Source organism: Leopardus geoffroyi, chromosome B3, assembly GCF_018350155.1.
Source record: "Leopardus geoffroyi isolate Oge1 chromosome B3, O.geoffroyi_Oge1_pat1.0, whole genome shotgun sequence".
In the NCBI taxonomy this organism is placed as follows: domain Eukaryota; kingdom Metazoa; phylum Chordata; class Mammalia; order Carnivora; family Felidae; genus Leopardus; species Leopardus geoffroyi.
The window spans coordinates 95,140,287-95,160,443 of record NC_059337.1 but is presented as its reverse complement, the minus strand read 5'-3'; the positions used below and the strand labels follow the sequence as shown (position 1 = coordinate 95,160,443).

The 20,157-nt window shown below is 34.2% G+C and overlaps 1 protein-coding gene across 2 annotated transcripts in view; it reads left to right on the top strand.

Moving 5' to 3' along the window:
- MDGA2 (MAM domain containing glycosylphosphatidylinositol anchor 2) overlaps window positions 1-20,157 on the top strand; it is an 865,051-nt gene that overhangs the window by 799,235 nt on the left and 45,659 nt on the right. For both annotated transcript variants that reach the window (XR_006704997.1, XM_045450889.1), the window contains exon 11: window positions 18,112-18,289. Coding sequence is in view for 1 of the 2 variants with exons in the window: in XM_045450889.1 (XP_045306845.1) it covers window positions 18,112-18,289 (178 nt within the window). In the remaining variant the exon portion in view is untranslated. The remainder of the gene's footprint in view (window positions 1-18,111; window positions 18,290-20,157) is intronic.

Below are 20,157 nucleotides of genomic sequence, written 5' to 3'. Positions count from 1 at the left end.
CAGAACATGTCAATGAATAATGTTCTCTTTGCCTCTCAAACATACCATGTTTAAATCCTGACATACTCTGTCTGAAGCCTGGTCTTCCTTCAGTGTCCCCATTACACTGAATAGTCTCATCCTCCATACCCTTACTCAAGCCAGAGAGAACTGGGAATAATTCTTGACTCTTACCTTTATTCCATATCCAAGCCATCCAATTTCCACCAATTTTATCTTGAATATTCCTAAAATTCTTTTACCTTTATCCAACTCTTCTATGATCATCAAGTCCAATTTCTTGCCAGACAAATTACCAGAGACTTTTGCTGAATAAACTCTTGCCTCCTCCAAATTGTTTTCCATAATTAACCATATATTTTTAATTGCTAATATTTTTGTTTTTTTTATCTGATCTTGTGAATATATTAAGAATTCTAGCATATGTTATGGAAATATTCTTCCATATACTTATCTTCTCATTTTAATGTTATTTTTACTGTGCCTATTTTTAAAATTTTTATACAATTGAATTTTTCCATCTTATATGGTTTCTGAATTTGAAGTCTTCTTGGAAAAGCCTAGCACACTCAAAGATCTAAACAAAATCTTAAATTTTTACTTCTAATACTTTTGTGGTTTCATTTTTTTTTATTTTAAAATTAGGATCTAAATTCCACATATGAGTGGAAATCATATGGTAGTTGTCTTTCTCTGACTGACTTATTTCGCTTAGCATAATACTCTCTAGCTCCATCCACATCATTGCATATTAAAAAACAAAACAGGGAAAAAAGAAAAAAAGAGAGAAGCAAACCATGAAAGAGACTCTTAATGATAGAGAAAAAACTGAGGGTTGCTGTGGGGGAGATGGTGGGGGAAGGGTTAAATGGATGGTAGATATTAAGGAGGGCACTTGTGATGAGCACTCGGTGTTATGTTGTATGTAAGTGATGAACCACTGAATTCTACGCTTGAAAGTAATATTATACTGTATGTTAACTAAATGGAATTTAAATAAAAATCTGAAACAAAAAGGAAAGACAATTAAGATCTAGCTATAATTTATGTAAGTAAATTTTCCAATTAAAGAAAATAGATAAAGATGATTGCAATCCCCAAACTAGCCAGATCCCATGTTAATCGTGCTATGCATCCCCAGATTATAATTACACATTTTTCTGTGATAATTAAATTAATCTCTTACTGCACCCTTTCCACCTATGTACTGTTTGCTTCTCAGTAACAGTAACACTAGTAGAGGGGCTAGCAGATGTAATTATTATTGTATTAGCTAACGCATATGTAATGCTGACTTTGTGTTAAACATTGTTTTGAGTGCTTTACATGTATTAATTCTTTTAATCCCTGCAACATCTCAGTAAGGCAGTTACTAGGTTAGAGTTTAAGTTCTAGAAGAACAAGGATTCTGTCTCAGTTGTTTCAGTAATAGGCTCTCAGTAGATGGCTTTGAATGAGAATCAATCAATGATACTGTGCAACATTTTTCATTGAAATAAAATGTAATTGATACTTGTTCTTAAAATTGCAGTTTCAAAATGCTAAATGGCCACTATACATAACATAGTGATTGACTCTGTTTTCAAAAACAATATGTTAAGAAAAAATTTTTACATTTATTTATTTTGAGAGAGAGAGACAGAGCACAAGATGGGGAGGGTCAGAGAGAGAGAGAGATTGGAAGAGAGAGAATTCCAAGCAGGCTCTGCACTGTCAGGACAGAGTCCTGTGAGGGGCTCGATTCCATAAACTTCAAGATCATGACCTGCGCTGAGATCAAGAGTCAGACCGTTAACTGACTGAGCCACCCAGGAAACCCCCAATATTTTAAGAACGTTTTAATGATTAAGACATTTTTCTAGAAATTCACAGGAATGCAGGGCAGATATGAGGATGATATCAAGTTCAGCAGAGAGTGATGTTAGATTATATGTCTAGTAAATATATATTAATAAGGAGTAATAAGTATGGATTTCATGTGTAGATAAATGGAGATATTACGAGTTTTCTGGAAAAGCATTTAAAAATACTTATTATGTAATAAGACACTGGTTGCTTCATTTATCAATTATTTTGTGTCATTTTAGGGGGCATGTAAACAGTATTTCATTAAATAAAAGACTGTTGGTATACTACCGTTCCCATATTTACTAAGGACAACTGTAGAATAATTTCAGTAATTGTCTTTTTCCTAATATTGGAATCAGTTTTGTGTTATAGAAAATGCATATATCTAGCTAACCATCTATAGTTGATGGCATTTTTTAGAATGAGGTATTTTCTGGCTTCTAAAAATGTTCCTCTTAAGTGTGATATATAAAAAGAAGTATGAAAATGTGATTATACAGCAGTATGACACATCTTTAGTTTAAATTCTAACAACTTATATATTTTGATACTTTTCCTTTAATAAGAAAACTTTGCTGGAACTGTGTGATACATTCAGGGTTCTAGTACAGCATTATAGTGTATTAGATTATTGTTCATTAAAAGTTTACTTCTCTGCAATTCTGGTCTTTGGGAAGAGTATATCCTATATTCACAGATGTGAAACTTGGTTATGTGATTTGCCTTTGTCATCATGGAATATGTGTAGAAACGATAGATGCTAGTTCTAAGAACAGTCATTAAAAGCCTGGCATAATTCTACTCATCCTCCAAAACCATCTGACTTCATCAGTGATAAAACCTGCTTTAGGTAGTATGGTGGTCCAAGAAGGATAATAGACTGGAGCCAAGCCCAACTGGGAAAAGCTTAAATAATCTGAAACCCAACCAACCTATTGATGTACAAGCAAGAAATAAACGCTTATTGTTTTATGCCATTAAGAATTTCTGGTTATTTGCTACACAAATTATTGTTGTGTCATAACTAGATGAAACTAACATACTTTTATTATTTTTTACCTTGATATATCTTATATTGCAATTTTGCAAAGTGAATCTTTGACAGAAAACAGCGCTAACAAAGCCATACTCTTATTTATTAGAAATGTCCAGAACATTGTATATTACAGCTTTACATTGAGTAAATTCAACAGTCTGGGTTTTTTTCCCTTAATATATATGGAAAAAGAAACAATTTGTTGGTATCTATAGTAATTAAGATTACGTATTAACATATGAAACTGAAAAGAGCAAAATAGGAGCTTAAATGAGATATATGTTTATTTCTTTCTCCCAAAGAATCAGTTCAGACTTCAGCAGGCCAATGTTGATGTGTGCTCCACAGTATCATTAGAGACCTAAGTTTATAGCTTTCTTTTTCACTACCAGAGGACATGACTTTCATGCTTGAGGTTACCTGATGACCTAAGGTTGCTGTAGAACTTGACACATCACAGGTAAATCACTCACTATAATTGAGTAAAGGCAAAGATCAAACAAACAAAAACTTAAAAAACAACAAATGATTAAAAAGCCTTTCTAATTGATTAGGCTGTCTTCCCTAATCTTCTCAAAAGCACCAAGCAGCGTTTCTACTTCAATCTCATTGGCCAGGATTAGGTCAGATGCCCACATCTTGTTTAAAGGGAAGCCCAGAAATTAGCAGCCCTAAAAGCTGAGTTCTCTTCCTAAAGAGCAAGGGGACTGGAAATGGGTTAGAAAGTAGCATTTCCTCTGACATCGCTTTATATTTTCACCGAGAAAATTGTATCCCATTGGTCATAAAATCACTAAAAAATACAACTTTATATTTTAGAAAATTCAAAACTAAACTTTCTAAGACTCAAAAACTGTGCATAGAGTTTATATTTAAACTGTGCTTTAATATGTTTTATATAAAATTTCAGTATTGTTGTCCACTCACCTTCCACTCTCAATTTAACACTGCTACAATATAAAAAGAAATTACTCTGTGTGGTTCCTCATTATTATTGTTTTCTCATGCCAACCTCGTTGGGTGAATTTGAATTAATAAATACATGTATCAGTCCAGGAACTTGTGTAATGTTTCCCATGAAAAGAGAATATTATTGACATTTTTATACAAAATACAGTAAGAGATGCTAATTTCTATTTAGATATATGTATAACAATTGCTTGTTTTTCTTACTGTTTTTTGTCTAAGCCTATAATGTGAGAACATTTTGATGACTAAGACTTTTTATCGTTGTCAGTAATTGAATTACAGCAATAGTACATAAATACATTTAAATTTTCATGTCATTATTTTCTATTATATAAAGTTTATGAAGACATATTAACCTGAGGCTTCTCCTTATGAGCGTTAAAATTGATTGCCCAAGTAGATACATATTTAAGTGATATCAAGCTGAAATAGTCTAACAAAACTTAGAAAATATTCATGGGGACATTACAGATTTCAACTAAGTTAAATTGAGTAATTTGTCAACGTACATACTGAGCGCTCAATAAAGTTAGCTATTATTTTAAATAATATTAGAAAAGAGTAATCACTCAGCTCGTTTAAGCAGGAAAATAAGTTACTTCAGTGGCATTATGTAGGATGGGTAGGAATTGGAATTCACTAGAAGCAAAGAATTTAGTTAAAAGACTATTAGAAGTTGTTGATGAGATATGGAAAGTCAGCATTCACAGCGTTAAGATATAAAACTATTAGTAATAAACTCAGAACATAGCAGAAGTAAAATATCACACCAGGTTATTCATAAAAATAATTGAAGGAAGTGATGATGACTCCCTTATATCAAAGAAATGCCAAAATTAAATGACAAATCAAAACCCTAAAGACTGATCTATTTGTAAATTCTGGAAGAAAAATGCTGACTAAGCTGCTTAATTCATCAATTAGTCTTTAGGCTGAGGTGTCCTTTCACCTGCTGATCCAAGCATGGCAAAAAAATTATTACACTATGTTATTTCCAAACTTGATAGGAAACCAGTTTTTCTTCCATAGTAATTTATCATTATCTGCTAAAGAATTGATTATTTTAACTGTTATATATGTTCTTTTGGGTGGTTTTCAATGTTATGTTTTGTCTTAAGAGATGAAAATAATAAATTCATGGTGGAGGGGATTTGCCAGTAATACACACAAATTCTTTCCCGAGGCAATATGAAATACCCCATCACTTAATGATTTACATAACAGTTATGATCACAGAACTCAGCACAACCAGAGCATACATTCACTGGAGTCTCAAAATAAAATTCAAAAAGCAGAATGTGAATTCTCTTAAACTGTCAGGACTCACAAAATCAAAAGCTTTTTGTGTGACTAAACTCTCTTCCTAAAGAAAGAATCGTTATCTTATATCTGTCATGCACTGCTGTGTAGTTCAGTTCAACATAATTAGGCCCTCCCTAGTGTAAAAGTCCTTTATCACTTTTCTAAGGGAATGTGAATAAAATGCACATTGGTCAGAAAAAAAATTGTGAAAGCAATACATTGAATATAATGATAAGAAGTGCAGAATAGTGATTAAGATTAGGAAAGTTGCCTTGAAATTGGACAGTATTGGGTTTCTGTATCGACTCTTGCTACTTACCAGCTATGTGTCCTGAGAAAGTTTATCAATTCTGTAAGTTTTAGTTGTCTTGACTGAGGAAATAAGGATAAAATACTAATCTCATTGGATTTTTATTAAAATTAAATTAGGGGCACCTAGGTGACTCAGTTGGTTGAGCATGCTTGATTTCATCTCAGGTCTATTTCATTGTCTCCGGTCATGATCTCATTGTTTGTGAGTTCAAGCCCTGTGCTGGGCTTTGTGCTGTCAGTGTGGAGCCGGCTTGGGATTTTCTTTCTCCCTCTATCGCTTCCTATCCTGGCTTGCACACTCTCTCTCTCAAAATAAATTAACATTAAAAAGAAAAAACAATTCTACATATTTTACTAGAATAGGTGAAAACATGAGAATATGGATACGATTTAAAGTTAATTATTTAACTACCTCACTGAATTGTTTGAGATTAAATAATAACTACAATGTTTAGAACAGATAGTAGTCACTCAATACATATTAGCTGTTTAATAACATTCTCATGTAATTCTTCTAATATATTTGTAAATGTTATATTGGGAATGTAAGTTAAGTCACATAAAAATATATATACTAAGCAGTTAGACTATGTAAAATGCTAGTCTTTGTTCTCAACCCCTTCTCTTAGTGGTTAGCTGTCACTAAAACTAAATTTTTTTTCAGGGAGCTAAAAGGCCTCCTTTTATTCAAAATTCTGTTCTATAGTTGTCTTAATTTTTCTGGAACTGCATTTTTTACTTTAAGTCATAAAACCCTTAATATATCTAGAAAGTTTTCGGCTCTATTTTTCTTCTGTTTCTTCCTTTTCTATGGTCATTAAGAAATGTGTCATTTGGTTGTAGCTGAAGACTTTGTTGTAGGTGCCTAATGTTTCATTCTCATTTTTTAAAAATCATCCTTGGAATATATTTATAAGGCCTTTCATTTATATACCAGTGATATTTACCAGAGACTGCCTCTGTCTCCAGTTCACATCCCCACAGACAGCACTGGCTCCTTAGGTAGACAAGGAAAGCAAACTTAGCAAAACAGCATGAAAGACTGATATTCAATGAAGCTGTGGACCCATTCATTGTTGTCTTTACCTGAAGGTTGTTTTGTTCTTTTCTTTCATTTGCAGTCAAGCAACCATTATGATAAGGAATGTAAATTAGAAAAACATTCAACACAGTCAAAGCTAAATGCAGTAGCTCTGTAAAAGTCTTTCTTGACATTAGTTTACTATGTAAGTTAAAAACTTTGATTGCACAAGGGCAGTTGGGAGTTTGAAATATTGACAAATGCATGTTTTTAAATTATTGCAATTTTTTTTTTGTCCACTGCTGGATTGTTATTTAAACTTACAACAGAGGACACTGAGGTTTATGGTCCAAGGATATGAAGACACATTCCAGGAATGTGAAGGCAAACCTACAAACAATATACTACCACAAAATCAAAAAAATGGCAAATGAGCTTTGAGTAGATTTTATAAAATCTAAGCAAAAACAGTAGCTTTGGAAGCCTAAGCTTCAAGTCAGATGGAGGTTTGTGGTAGTGGAAGTGGGCAGGGGGTAGTTGAAGGAGAAAAAGTACTGAGTTGAGTTCCAAAGCCTTTGTGTCAGGAATAAAAACACTGGGAAAAATTCCAGTGCAAGTACGCAGAATCTCCAGGCATGAGGAATATTTTATAAAAGTGAAAGAAGAACAATAGAATAATTCTTAAACATTCCCTGAGAAAGGCACCTATAACCCACATGAGTAGGAAAGCTGTGGGCTCACCTCCTAATGATAGCAGGAAGAATGCAAGACTGGCCTGGAAGCTTGGGATGCTGCCTGGGTGAGCCCTCATGTGGCACAACAGCCCAGACAGAGCCAGATTTTCAGGTACTGGGGCCTGCTAGTCTTTTGCTTCATGCAAAAGGGGGTGCAGTCAGAATTTACTAAACCTCTGAAAAAGGAGAGAGACAGTGCTGTTAGAACCAAAGAACCCGAGATTTGCCAAAGATGTAGGCTGAATAGAAATAACTTTAAAAAAAATTTTTTTAAGAGAGCATGAATAGGGGAGGGGCAGACAGAGGGGAGGACAGAGGATCCGAGAAGGGGCTTGATATTGATAGCAGCAAGCCCAATGGGGCTGGAAAGTAGCCCTGGAACCTGAGCCGAAGTTGAACACTCAGCTGAGCCACCTGGGTGCCTAAAGGGCTGAATAGAAATATTGACCCAGAGCCCAAGGCAGTTCCAAAGTTATGAGCCAGTATAGGACAAGAAAGACCATATGAAATTGACTAACTCTGAGAGATTACCTACCTGTAAGAAACAGGATAATCTAAGCAATAGGCATCCTCTCTAATACCATGCCAAGAGCTTTTAAACTAGGGAATGGGTTTAATTTCCCAGGTAGTACCCAGTACTAAATGATTGTTGTTGTTTTTTTATTTTAGTTTTTTTAAATGTTTATTTTTGAGAGAAACATGGAGCATGAGCTGTGGAGGGTCAGAGAGAGAGAGGGAGGGAGACACAGAATCTGAAGCAGGATCCAGGCTCTAAGCTGTCAGCACAGAGCCAGATGTGGGGCTCAAACTCAGGAACCATGAAATCATGACCTGAGCCTAAGTCGGATGCTTAACCAACTGAACCACCCACGGGCCCCAAACTGATTGGTTCTAAAACCTGACTTTATCAAGTTCAAATCTTAAACATATTGAGTTTAACTTGAATTGTCAAGAATTAGTTGTTTTTTTATTTTATTTTATTTTATTTTTTTTTAAATTTTTTTTTCAACGTTTATTTATTTTTGGAACAGAGAGAGACAGAGCATGAACGGGGGAGGGGCAGAGAGAGAGGGAGACACAGAATCGGAAACAGGCTCCAGGCTCTGAGCCATCAGCCCAGAGCCCGACGCGGGGCTCGAACTCACGGACGGCGAGATCGTGACCTGGCTGAAGTCGGATGCTTAACCGACTGCGCCACCCAGGCGCCCCAGTTGTTTTTTTAAATTACTTTTTCATCATCAGAATGAGGAAAGCAAAATTCAATTTTAGAAAAATAAAGAATATTCAGTTTCTAGGAGAAGCAAATGACGAGTCCCACACTTTGTCTGATTGCTACTGAATGTAGCTTTCCAATACCCCTCAGTTTCATACAGTAACATTATTTTGAACCTCACCCTTTGGAATCAGATTTACCAGATATTGTATGGTAGTTAGTTGTACCTACTACTATTTAATATAACATCAAAGGAGTTTTTAATCATGCAGAATCTCATCACCTTTAAAACAGATGTTCTTATTTTGCATAACCTTTCCATGGACTTATGTATTTTATGGAGCCACACTCATATTGTTTACATTTTGCACTCTGCTACTTTAACTGTACATGATATCTTAGACATTTCCACATTTCTTCATTGTCCTCAAAATTATAACATTCATCACAGTGGTAAACCATAATTCCTTAAATAACTTTCCCAAAAGAAGTTATCAACCACTTATTAACTGAGATCACTATTATGTAGCATCTATTATTTTGTTTATGGATAAATCTGAAATTAAAATATACATGGAAACATGCATTACTTATATTAAATTATGAGAATGTGTTTTTAAATCAAACGATTTTAGTGTCACTATGGCTGTTACTGAATTTTACAAATAAGATTACAACAGAGTACTAGGTCATTTGCCCTGAAAGCACTGCTATCATTCCTCAATTCTGTCTCTCCACCCCACCTTTCTAGTGTTCCATATTTGGATCCATCATATGGTATTTATTAAAATGAATTTGCCAGCATTTAGGCAATAGAGTAAATTACTTAGCAGACATTATTGTCTAATCAGATACATATTTTCCTCTGTATAGATCTCTATCAATTTGATAGTTACCCTCACTTGCATTATTTACATTATTTTAACTCTGATTTAAACACAGATCCCTACATGCTTTCTAAAAAACCTTTAATATGGCAATGTGACATACACTGAGACAAAAGGCACTGTTTACTTGGCAATGACCTTGGCCATGTCACATTTGGAAATGCAATTAAATGCCATAGGTGTTGCCCACATATCTCAGAAGGTAACACAAAATCTTCAGTTGTAGATGAAGCAGTCTGTTGAAGGACTAGTTACAAATCAATCTGCCAAAAGCTTCAGGCTAGCTTTCAACTAAAGCTACATAGCTTTCACTAAACACGATTCAATTAAGAACAATAATACTAGCTTCCAAAGAAGAATGGCAGATGAAAACTATTAAACATCTGTATATTTAAAAATATGTACTGTCACTTCCAAAGGCATTAATTGTTGATGATATTAAGCAAAGCCTGAAAAAACAAACATTTCAAGGGTGTTGAAAAAATGACTCTAATTCAGAAGAATTCATACCAAGTGTGAAAAGAGTAAGACACAAATTTGTAGTAACAAAGGAAGAAAGGGTATGTAATTAAAGGTTAAATGTATACTATTAGTAATAGAAAATAGAAATAAGGTATATTTAATGCTATGTTATTATTCCTTTATCTTCTCAGGTGTTATTAAAGTAATAGTGCATCTTAAAGCCTATGTAACCCTATGTCACCTTTATTTGAGGCTATAAGACATCTGGATTTTAACCCACTGAAATGTTATCTTAGCTAGTTTATATTCTATGGGGTGATTATATGAGTGTATGATTTAGGGTCTGCAATACCTGGATTTTTAACATCAGCTGTTATTTTTATTAGCAACATACCTGGTAAACAAACATGAATGGAAGTTTCCTATAATATGGGTATATCAATATTTTTCTTTCATTTTACAGCAAAATAAATCGTATAAACCATGTATATGTCTTGTATTCAGTTGGTGGACTCTCTCTTCTCCTTTAGGGTCCTCATTTAGACAGTATCTTTCATTGGAGTTCATTATCAGGCTGAAAAAGGTTTATAGTCCAAAAGGACTTCCTCCCCCAACCGCATTTCAGAGTCCACTGCAGACTTCTACTTAAAGGAGCTAATTTTGTCTCTTTTAAAACAAAAAAAAATTAAATTAATATTTCCCCCCTGAAACATTTTCAACAATGGCCTTTTAGTTATCATCTGTGGTTAAAAACAGCAAACTGCAGCTTTTAATAAAATGATTCATTGTAGGGGATTTTTAGGTTTTGAGGTCATCCCCTAAATCATTTGAAAAGAATGTATCTCCAAGGAAAAGTAAGTTAAATGGAAATTTTTTTAACACCTGAAATGATAAGAATTTTTTAACACATTGCTTTCATATGAACATGTTTATGGGGTATGCTCTGGGACTGTCATTTGTAGTTATGATTTGGGTCCTGTATTCTCTGAAGGTTTTGTGGTATTACCTCCAAACATTGTGCTAATGTTGCATTTTCTTCTGTAGTGTGCAAACACTACATTTAGTTTTGCATTTTTACGTTTTGCACAGCTCACTGAGATACAATATTAAATATTTAGTTGCTTATTCCTCAACTGCAGAAGTGTATACTTTCATTACAGCTTTAAATTAAAGAATTGGGATCAAAATTATTGCTTTTTTAATACACATATGAAGTTATGTACTCTAGAATTTGCGATAAGTAACAACATCAATGTATCTGCCAACTAAAATTACTTGAGTAGAACATCCCATTATAACCACAGAATACCTACAATCTTCCCTTGGGATGTACTACAAATATTGAGTGGTTTTGAACTTATATTAACATCCAGAAGAGTATACCTTGATTAAACTTGTTTGTCGTTAGATAGCGGTTAAAAGTCAAATTATTCTGTATGTATTTTTGTGAGTTTGAACTTCTTTTACTATTTTCTGAAATAATAGTACTTTGCCTTTAGTTTAAAACCTATAAAAACAGTGAAAGAAATAGGCATTTACATTATATTACTTTATAGAATACTTAACCTCCAGAACTAATAGGAACCTTGTAGTATCTAGTATCAACTATGCATGAGTAAAATAGTTTCTGTGCAATTAGGTTTTATGTTCCATTTTTACCCCTGTATATGAATTCAGTGATTGTATGTGGTTATCAGTAACTACGTTGGATTTCCTGCTGCACTCCTTGGGGGCCAGTTAAATACATTCTGCATGTTAGAATTTAATCTTATCACATCTTTATCAAGCTAATGGCCAGACACTGCAGGTTTAAAAATAATTAAGAAATTGTTTCTGCATTATAATCTATATGTAAGAAAAAGTACAATAAGTGTGTAATAACTAAATAAATAAGGCTCTGTTATAAACAAAATAAAAGGAAGGAATAAATTCTAGGGAAGCAGGAAAAAGTGATGAGTGTTAAGGTTATTTTTGGTGCAACCAAATTTTGCAGTTGCTACTCTCTGGCTATACGACCTTAGAAGCATTACCTTAACTTCGCTCTGTCTCAGCTTCCTCATTTGCAAACTAAGGCCAGTATTAGATCCTACTTACTACGAGTTGTGGTAGATTAAATATAACAAGTATAATACAGTTAACATAGTGCTTGGTACATAGTAAGGACTAATAGATATAGTGGGTGGGGGGTTGTTTCTGTTTTTGTTGTTTTGTTTTGTTCTGTTTTGTTTTAACTTGACCTAACCATACAAGTTAGGCAGTAGTCAACGTAGAGGTGTGAGAAGAAGCTACTAATATCAATGAGGTGGTCTAGCAAGACTGAGCTGTGCCTCATCCAATGTAACCCCGGGATCATATGCACCTAAATTGCCTTGTAAAGGAAAAGGTGGTTTTTAAAAATTACATTTCTAAACTCATTGGAAAATTGTATTTCTAAACCTTATTAAAGAAGAAACACTGGTGCTTAAGACTTAGAATTTTGGTTTTTAACAAGATTGCGCCATGATACTCATGCATGCCAAAATGTGAGAACCACTGATACAGAGTATCAAAAATACAGCATATAAAACTCTGGAGACCATCAACACTTAGAACTCAGGAAAAGGAGAAGCTGCCCATCAAGGAAAGGGGAGTAGCCACAGATGTAGATGTAGGAAGCAACACAAGGCCCCACTGCCTCAGAGTCTAAGAAAATTCACAATTGCCTGTCGCTAACTTTTATTCTACAGCTCTCTCTTTGAAAAACAAAGAGAAATATTTCAGGCATACACACAAATAATACCATCATAATTTGTATATCTATCACCAATCTAAAGAAACAACAATAACAAAAAAATATCACCAAATGGAGTGAAGTCCTTTGTTTACTGCTCACAATTAAATCTTTTCTTGGTGCTCTCCTAACCCACCTGACCAGTATCTTGAACTTAGTATTTACTTTTTTCTGCATTTCTTTATACCCAATACATATCTATGCATCCTTCAAAATGCATACTTTGAAATTAATTTTTATAACATGCCTGTTTCAAAATTAAGTTTGCGCAATATGACTTTCATGAAATTTGTCCATGGTAATACGTGTTGCTTAGGTTCATTTTTCGTGCTATATTTTGTATTATATTTTATGAAGAGTCTATAATTTTATTATTTTATCTCTTATTGTGGTTCAGATCATTTTCTGTGATTACTATGCCAGGGATATTTCTGTTTCCTTGTGTACAAATACAAGAGTTTGTTTTCATTGTAATATTGTTTTTGTTGCCAAATGGCTCTTCAGTTTACATACTCATCAAGACTGTATTTTTAGAAGACCATTTTCCATGGATGTCTCGCCTTTTTGAATATCTTGTGTGCAAAAGCACTGTCTTTTTTTTCCAGCCTATCTTTTCAAGGTCATTTGCATAACAGACATCCTTAGAAAATAGAGATATTGTCTCCCTCTAGGACAGAGGGAGCAGAGATCTGTTTCACATCCAGTATAATAATTAATTTCCCTTTTCTGTAATGGTTGAGCAGGTTTTGTTACTGTCAGTTTTAAAGTACTAAGGTTTTTTTTTAAGTTTTTATTTAAATTCCAATTAGTTAACATACAGTATAATATTAGTTTCAGGTGTACAATTTGGTGATTCAACAATGCCATACACCGTCCATTGCCCATCACATGTGCCCTCCTTACTCCCCATCACCTATTTAACCTATCCCCCCATGCTTCTTCCCTCTAGTAACCATCAGTCTGTTCTCCATAGTTTAAGAGTGATGCCAGGGTGGCTCAATTGGTTAAGTGTCTGACTCTTGGTTTCAGATCAGGTCATGATCTCATGATTCTTGAGTTCCAGCCCCACAATGGGCTCTGCACTGACAGTACCCTCTTTCTCTCTCTCTGCTCCTCGCCCACTCATGCTTCTCTCTCTCAGAATAAATAAAGTTTAGGAAAAAACGAGTTGGTGGGGCGCCTGGGAGGCTCAGTTGGGTAAATGTATGACTCTTGACTTCGACTCAGGTCATGATCTCATGGTTCATGAGTTTGAGCCCCCCATCGGGCTCTGTGCTGACAGTGTGGAGCCTGCTTGGGATTCTGTCTCCCTGTCTCTCTGCCCTTCCTCTGCTTTCTCTCTGTCTCTCTCTAAAAATAAATAAAATTAAATTTAAAGAAAAGATCTGTTTCTTGGTTTGAAGCTCGAGAGTATTATGCTAAGCCAAATGAGTCAGAGAAAGACAAATAACATGATTTCTTTCATATGTAGAATTTCAGAAACAAAACAAATGAGCAAAGGTCGGGGAGATACTAAGGATTTTTAAGCTAAGGATCCCCCAGATGTGATACAAACCGTAGGCATGTGCACTTCAACCTGGCCACTTCTGCGTCACCGTCACCACTGTGGGGCTTAGGAGACAAGGGGAACTGATCTGAATGTAACGTTCATGCTGTCTGCTGTATTCTGAGTCCTTTTCATTGACCTGGTTGTCTCTAGTCTTCTGCTAGTATCTGTAATACTGTTGATGGCTAACTTCTTGGTTTGTTTGTTTGTTTGTTTTTTAAGTTGATTTATTCATTTTGAGAGAGAGAGAGAGAGAAAGATAGCAGAGGAGCACAGAGAGAGAGGGAAAGAGAAAGTCCCAAGCAGGTTCCATGCTGTCAGCACAGAGCTGGATCCTGAGATCATGACCTGAGCCGAGATCAAGAGTCAGAGGCTTAATCGACTGAGCCACCCAGGTGCCCCCAATGTTTTAGCTTATTAAGTGGAGTAAATTCTTGCCCATCCCTCTACTCCTCCCACCCTGCTGGTTCTTGACAGGAAATTCTCATTGCTTTATATCTACATCAAACTTTAATATTGTTATTTTATAAGTTTTTGTTTATCTGATGGTGGGACATAGTATTATGATTTTAATTTCCATTTTCTTGATTCATGATGAGACTGAGCCTTTTCTTTAGTTATTCAGGTTTCCACATCTATGAAATACCTGTTCCTATCAGTCTGATTTTGCTATTGAATTATTTTTCTTAAGTTAGAAGACTGTTAGCTGTACTATTCTAAATATCTTCTTCAAACCTTTGCCTTTATTTTGGCTGCTTAATGGGGAGCATTGATGAGAAGAACTTTGTATATCAAAATTTTAAATTTAATATTGACTTCAAATTTAAGTTTGCCTAATTTATCAGTATTTTCCTTTACTAATTGTGCTTTTCTATTCTGTTTCAGAAAGGAATATCTTACTTGAAGTCATAATGACATTCTTCTGTATTTTTTTCTAAATGGTTAAACTTTTGCCTTTTAAATTTAAGTCTTATTTGATTTCCAGAGACTTTTTCTATATAAGATGTGAGGTAGACATCAAATTCATGTTTTTTCCATATACATACCAATTTGATGATTTATCTTTTTCTGTCTTCTATGTGAAAATCCCCACAAGTATATATATAAAAGCTTTCTGTTTTATTCCATAATTTTATTTGTCATTTTTCTATCCTGCTATAATGGCATATTTGAGATTTACATTTCCAGAAACATAGCAGATTAGGCTATATAATTAAAACTAACCCACACTCAGAAAACAAGCAAATATATAAATATATGCAAAATATCTATATGTACATTTAATTATATATGTATATGTGTGTATATATATTACTAGGTACAAATGTAAGGGAAAATGGAAAATCAAAGTATTTTAATTGGAATGTCCCACTCAAATTGCTTTTGCCTTCAGTTGCTCACCAAGCCAGACAAACTTGAACTTTGAATCTTATAACTTGGCATGGTGAAGCAAGCAAGATTCAAAACACAAGGTCTTCCCAAAGCAAGGGATCACCTCCACTTTAATCTGTGAAAATAAAAGTGAACCATACTGTTGATGTGCATAGGATTGTGTCAGAAACAAAGGCATATCTCTAAAGGAATATATCTGTATTTTAGACTGCAAAGAACCCCCGTAAATAGTGTTTTTAGTCACATGGTCAACATACAGTTAAAAATAAGCAAGATAATACAAAGAGAAAAGTGCCAAGAACAAGGATACTATAGACTTAAGATATAAAAATATCAGGTACATGTTTATAAGGTAACTATATTTACGCTACTGATATGAATTTAAAAAACTGAAAATGTATGCAAAGAAAATTATGAAGTGACACAACAGATTTTTTTTTAAAGACTTTATTCCTTTAGAGTAGTTTTAAGTTCATTGTAATACTGAGCAGAAGATTCAGTGATTCTCCTCCATATACCCCCTGCCCCAGGACAGGCATAGCCTCTACCAGTAACAACATCCCGCAACAGAGTGGTACATTTGTTACAATTGATTAACTTACATGGATCCACTGTTATCAGCCAAAGTCCATAATTTACATTGGGGTTCACATTTTGTGGGTTTATAATTACATGTATTCACCATTATATCATCAAGCAGAGTAGTTTCACTGCCCGCCCCCCCCCCAAATTCTCTGTGCTCAGTTTATGTATCTCTCCCTTCCCCAAACTCCTGGCAACCACTGATCTTTTTACTGTCTCCATAATTTTACCTTTTCCAGAGTGTCATACAGTTGGAATCACTCAGTATGTAGCCTTTTCAGATTGGTTTCTTCCATTTAGTGTATGCACTTAAGTTTCCTCTATGTATTTTCATGTCTTAATTGCTCATTTCTTTTTGGCACTAGTCATATCCATTGTCTGGTTATAGCACAGTGTATTTGTCCTTTCATCTACTAAAGGACATCTTGGTATCTTCCAAGTTTTGCCCATTGTGAATAAAACTGCTATAGACATCCATGGAAAGAGTTTTGTGCAGATGTATTTTCAGCCCCTTTGAGTAAATACCAAGGGACATAATTGCTTGATTATATGGTAAGGGTATGTTTAGTTTTGTAAATAAAACAAACAAACAGACAGACAAACCAAAACTATCCTCCAAATTGGTTATATCATTTTGCATTCCCACCAGCAATGAATAAGAGTTACTTTTGATCCACAGCCTCACCAATATTTGCTGTTGTCAGTGTTCTGGAATTTGACTCTTTTGATAGGTTTGAAGAGGCATCTCATTGTTTTGGTTTGCATTTCTATGATAACATACAGTGTGGAACATCTTTTCTGTTAAGATCTGTGGACCATTTTTTAATTGGGTTATTTGTTTTCTTATTGTTGAATTTTGAGAGATCTTTATATATTTTGGATGTGCCTTTTGCAGATATATTCTCCTAGTCTGTTCTTGTCTTTCAGTAGTCTTGGTAATATCTTTTGTAGGGTAGAAATTTCTAATTCAAAGAAGTCCAGCTTATCAATTATTTCTTTCCTAGATTGTACTTTGGTATTATATCTAAAAAGTTGTTGCCAAACCCATGGTCATTTAGATTTTCTCCTATTTTACCTTCTAGTAGCTTTGTAGTTTTATGTTTTACATGTATGTGATACATTTTTAGTTAAATATCATGAAAAGTATAAAGTTGGTATTTAGATTCAGTATTTTGCATATGGATGCCCAACATTACATCTCCGTTTGCCGAAAAGGTTGTTTTTGCTCCACATGTATTGTCTTTGCTTGTTTGTCAAAGAAGATCAGTTGATGTTAGGAAGATTTGGTGTATATACTCAATGAGATATTACTCAGCCATAAAAAGAATGAAATCTTGCCATTTGCAGTGACATACATGGAGCTAGAGAATATTATGCTAAGTGAAATGAGTCAGAGAAAGACAAATACCATATGATTTCACTCATATGTAGGATTTAAGAGTCAAAACCAACAAGCAAAAGGGAAAAAAGAGAGGCAAACCATGAAACAGACTCTTAACTATAGAGAAGAAACTGATGGTTACCATGGGGGAGGTAGGTGGGGCGAAGGGTGAAATGGGTGCTGGGGGTTAAGGAGGGCACATGTGATGAGCACTGGGTGATGTATGGAAGAGTTGAATCACTATATTGTACACCTGAAACTAATATTACACTGTATGTTAACTGGAATTTAAATAAAAACTTTAATAAAGAAAAAAAAGTAGTTAAACTTGTATCTAAGCTTCAGATTGAGACAGCAATAGACGCTATTGTTTTATCTTCTGACTCTTAATAAGATGATATTAAATCTGTTTAATCAGCCAAAGTATTCTGTGATAATTTGGTAATTATCTGCAAACATCTGTGTGGAAATATCTACCAAATTTGTTGCTTATTCTAGAAACTTGAATATAATATAATGTACAATATAATGTAAATATAAAGGTACAATATAATACACTTTTTTATTTAATAAAATTTTAGAAAGCTTTCTTGAACATAGTAAATATCTCTGAAGAAAATATTGGGAACATTATTACCTAATTCGTTTGATTTCAGGCTGGACAGCAGCGTTGGTGGGAACAGGAGATTAAAATAAATGGAAATATTCAAAAGGGAGAACTAATTACATATAACTTGACTGAGCTAATTAAACCAGAGGCTTATGAAGTCCGACTAACTCCTCTCACCAAATTTGGTGAAGGAGATTCAACAATCCGTGTCATCAAATATAGTGGTAAGTAGTACTTTATAAGTATTTTTTTGCATATTAAAGTGTCTGGAATATGTACAATGCAACTATCTACTAAATTTGGACATAAACTAAAATTTAGCATATTGACCTTCTGGGTCATCAGCCAAGTGACAAAAAGAGAAAACAGAAAACTAAGTCATCATGTATTGTAATATTTGTTTTAAATGTAGAGATGTCGAATAATATTTTAGTTAACATTGAATCTCTGTGATAATGCCAACAGTGTCTTTTATTTTCTATCCCATAAGTTATGATGCAATAATTTTGCATATTTTTTCAAATTCTTAATGGCTTTAAAATTTGTCATTAAGAAATTAGCAAATATTACCAATGCTTGGTTTTTAATTGATGGACTTGATTTTTTAGAGAATTTCTAGATTCACAAGCAATTGAACAGGAAGTATAGAGAGCTTCCATGTATGTCCTTTTCCCCCAACACAGTTTCCCCTATTATTAACATCTTTCTTTAGCATGGTACACTTTGTACAATTGATTAAAGAATATAGACGTATTGTTAAAGCGACAAATAGTTTGCATTAGGGTTTAAAATTATTTGTGTTGGACAATTACATTAATTGTGATAAGTAGATAATATTATTTATTCATCATCACAGTATGATACAGAAGAGGTTCACTGCCCTGTGGGTCCCCTGTGCTCCACTTGTTTATTCATCCCCACCCACACCCTCCAATCCTGACAACCAGTGATCTTTTTATTGTCCATAGTTTTGCTTTTTCTAGAGTGTTGCATACTTGGAATAATGCAGCATATAGCTTTTCAAACTAACTTATTTCATTTAGCAATATGCCTTTAAGGTTTTTCCACGTCTGAGGCTCGATAGTGCATTTCTTTTTATTGCTTAATATCCCATTGTACACCCATATTGCAGTCTGTTGATCCATTCATCTATTGAAGTACATCCTAGGTTATTTTTTTGGTCATTTTTTTCTTTTAGATTGCTAATGTTAAAAATAGCTAAATGTATGTGAGTGTTTTTGTGTGTATGTTGGTGAAACAGATTAATATTTTATTGACTGAAGTTTATGTGAATTTTTCAGTTGAAATTTATAATATTCAGTGGCTACCTTTAGAACTTTCAATGTTTTTCAGGGTTGAATGATTCATATTTCATATTTATTTTATTACTTTAGTGAAATATTATTCTTTTTATCATTGATTACCAGGGCTTGAATTAAAAACTAATAGAATGTAGTTTTTTTGTGGTTGAAGTTCTCCATTCAGTTTAGCATTAGGCAGATTTTTTCCTACTTAAGAGGGAAACAGTGAATACTATCAAAAGTAAAAAACACAGTGAAATTATTAAAAAAAAAAAACTCATTGGATTTGGGGCACCTGGGTGGCTCAGTCAGTTAAGCATCCAATTCTTGATTTCAGCTCAGGTGATGGTCTCCCGGTTCGTGAGATCCAGCACTGTGTTGGGCTCTGTGCTGACAGCATGGAGCCTGCTTGGGATTCTATCTCTCCCTCTCTGTCGGCCCCTCCACTGCTTGCACATGTGTGAGCACTCTCTCACTGTCTCTCTCTTTCTCTCAAAAGAAATTAACTTAAAAAAAACTCATTAGAATTGCTTTTCACATGAAATCACTTTTCTTCACTCTTTTTTCATCAATTAGATATATTCAGTTTTCACTGAAAAAGATATACAATATAAAATAGAATATTAACAGGATAATAATAACAATAATATCATGATGTCGCAGTTCATGAGATGCAGCCCCGTGTCAGGCTCGCTGTCAGCACAGAGCCTGCTTGGAATTCTGTCTCTCTCTCTCTCTCTCTCTCTCTCTGCCCCTCTCCCATTCAGGCATCCTCCCTCTCACTCTCTCTC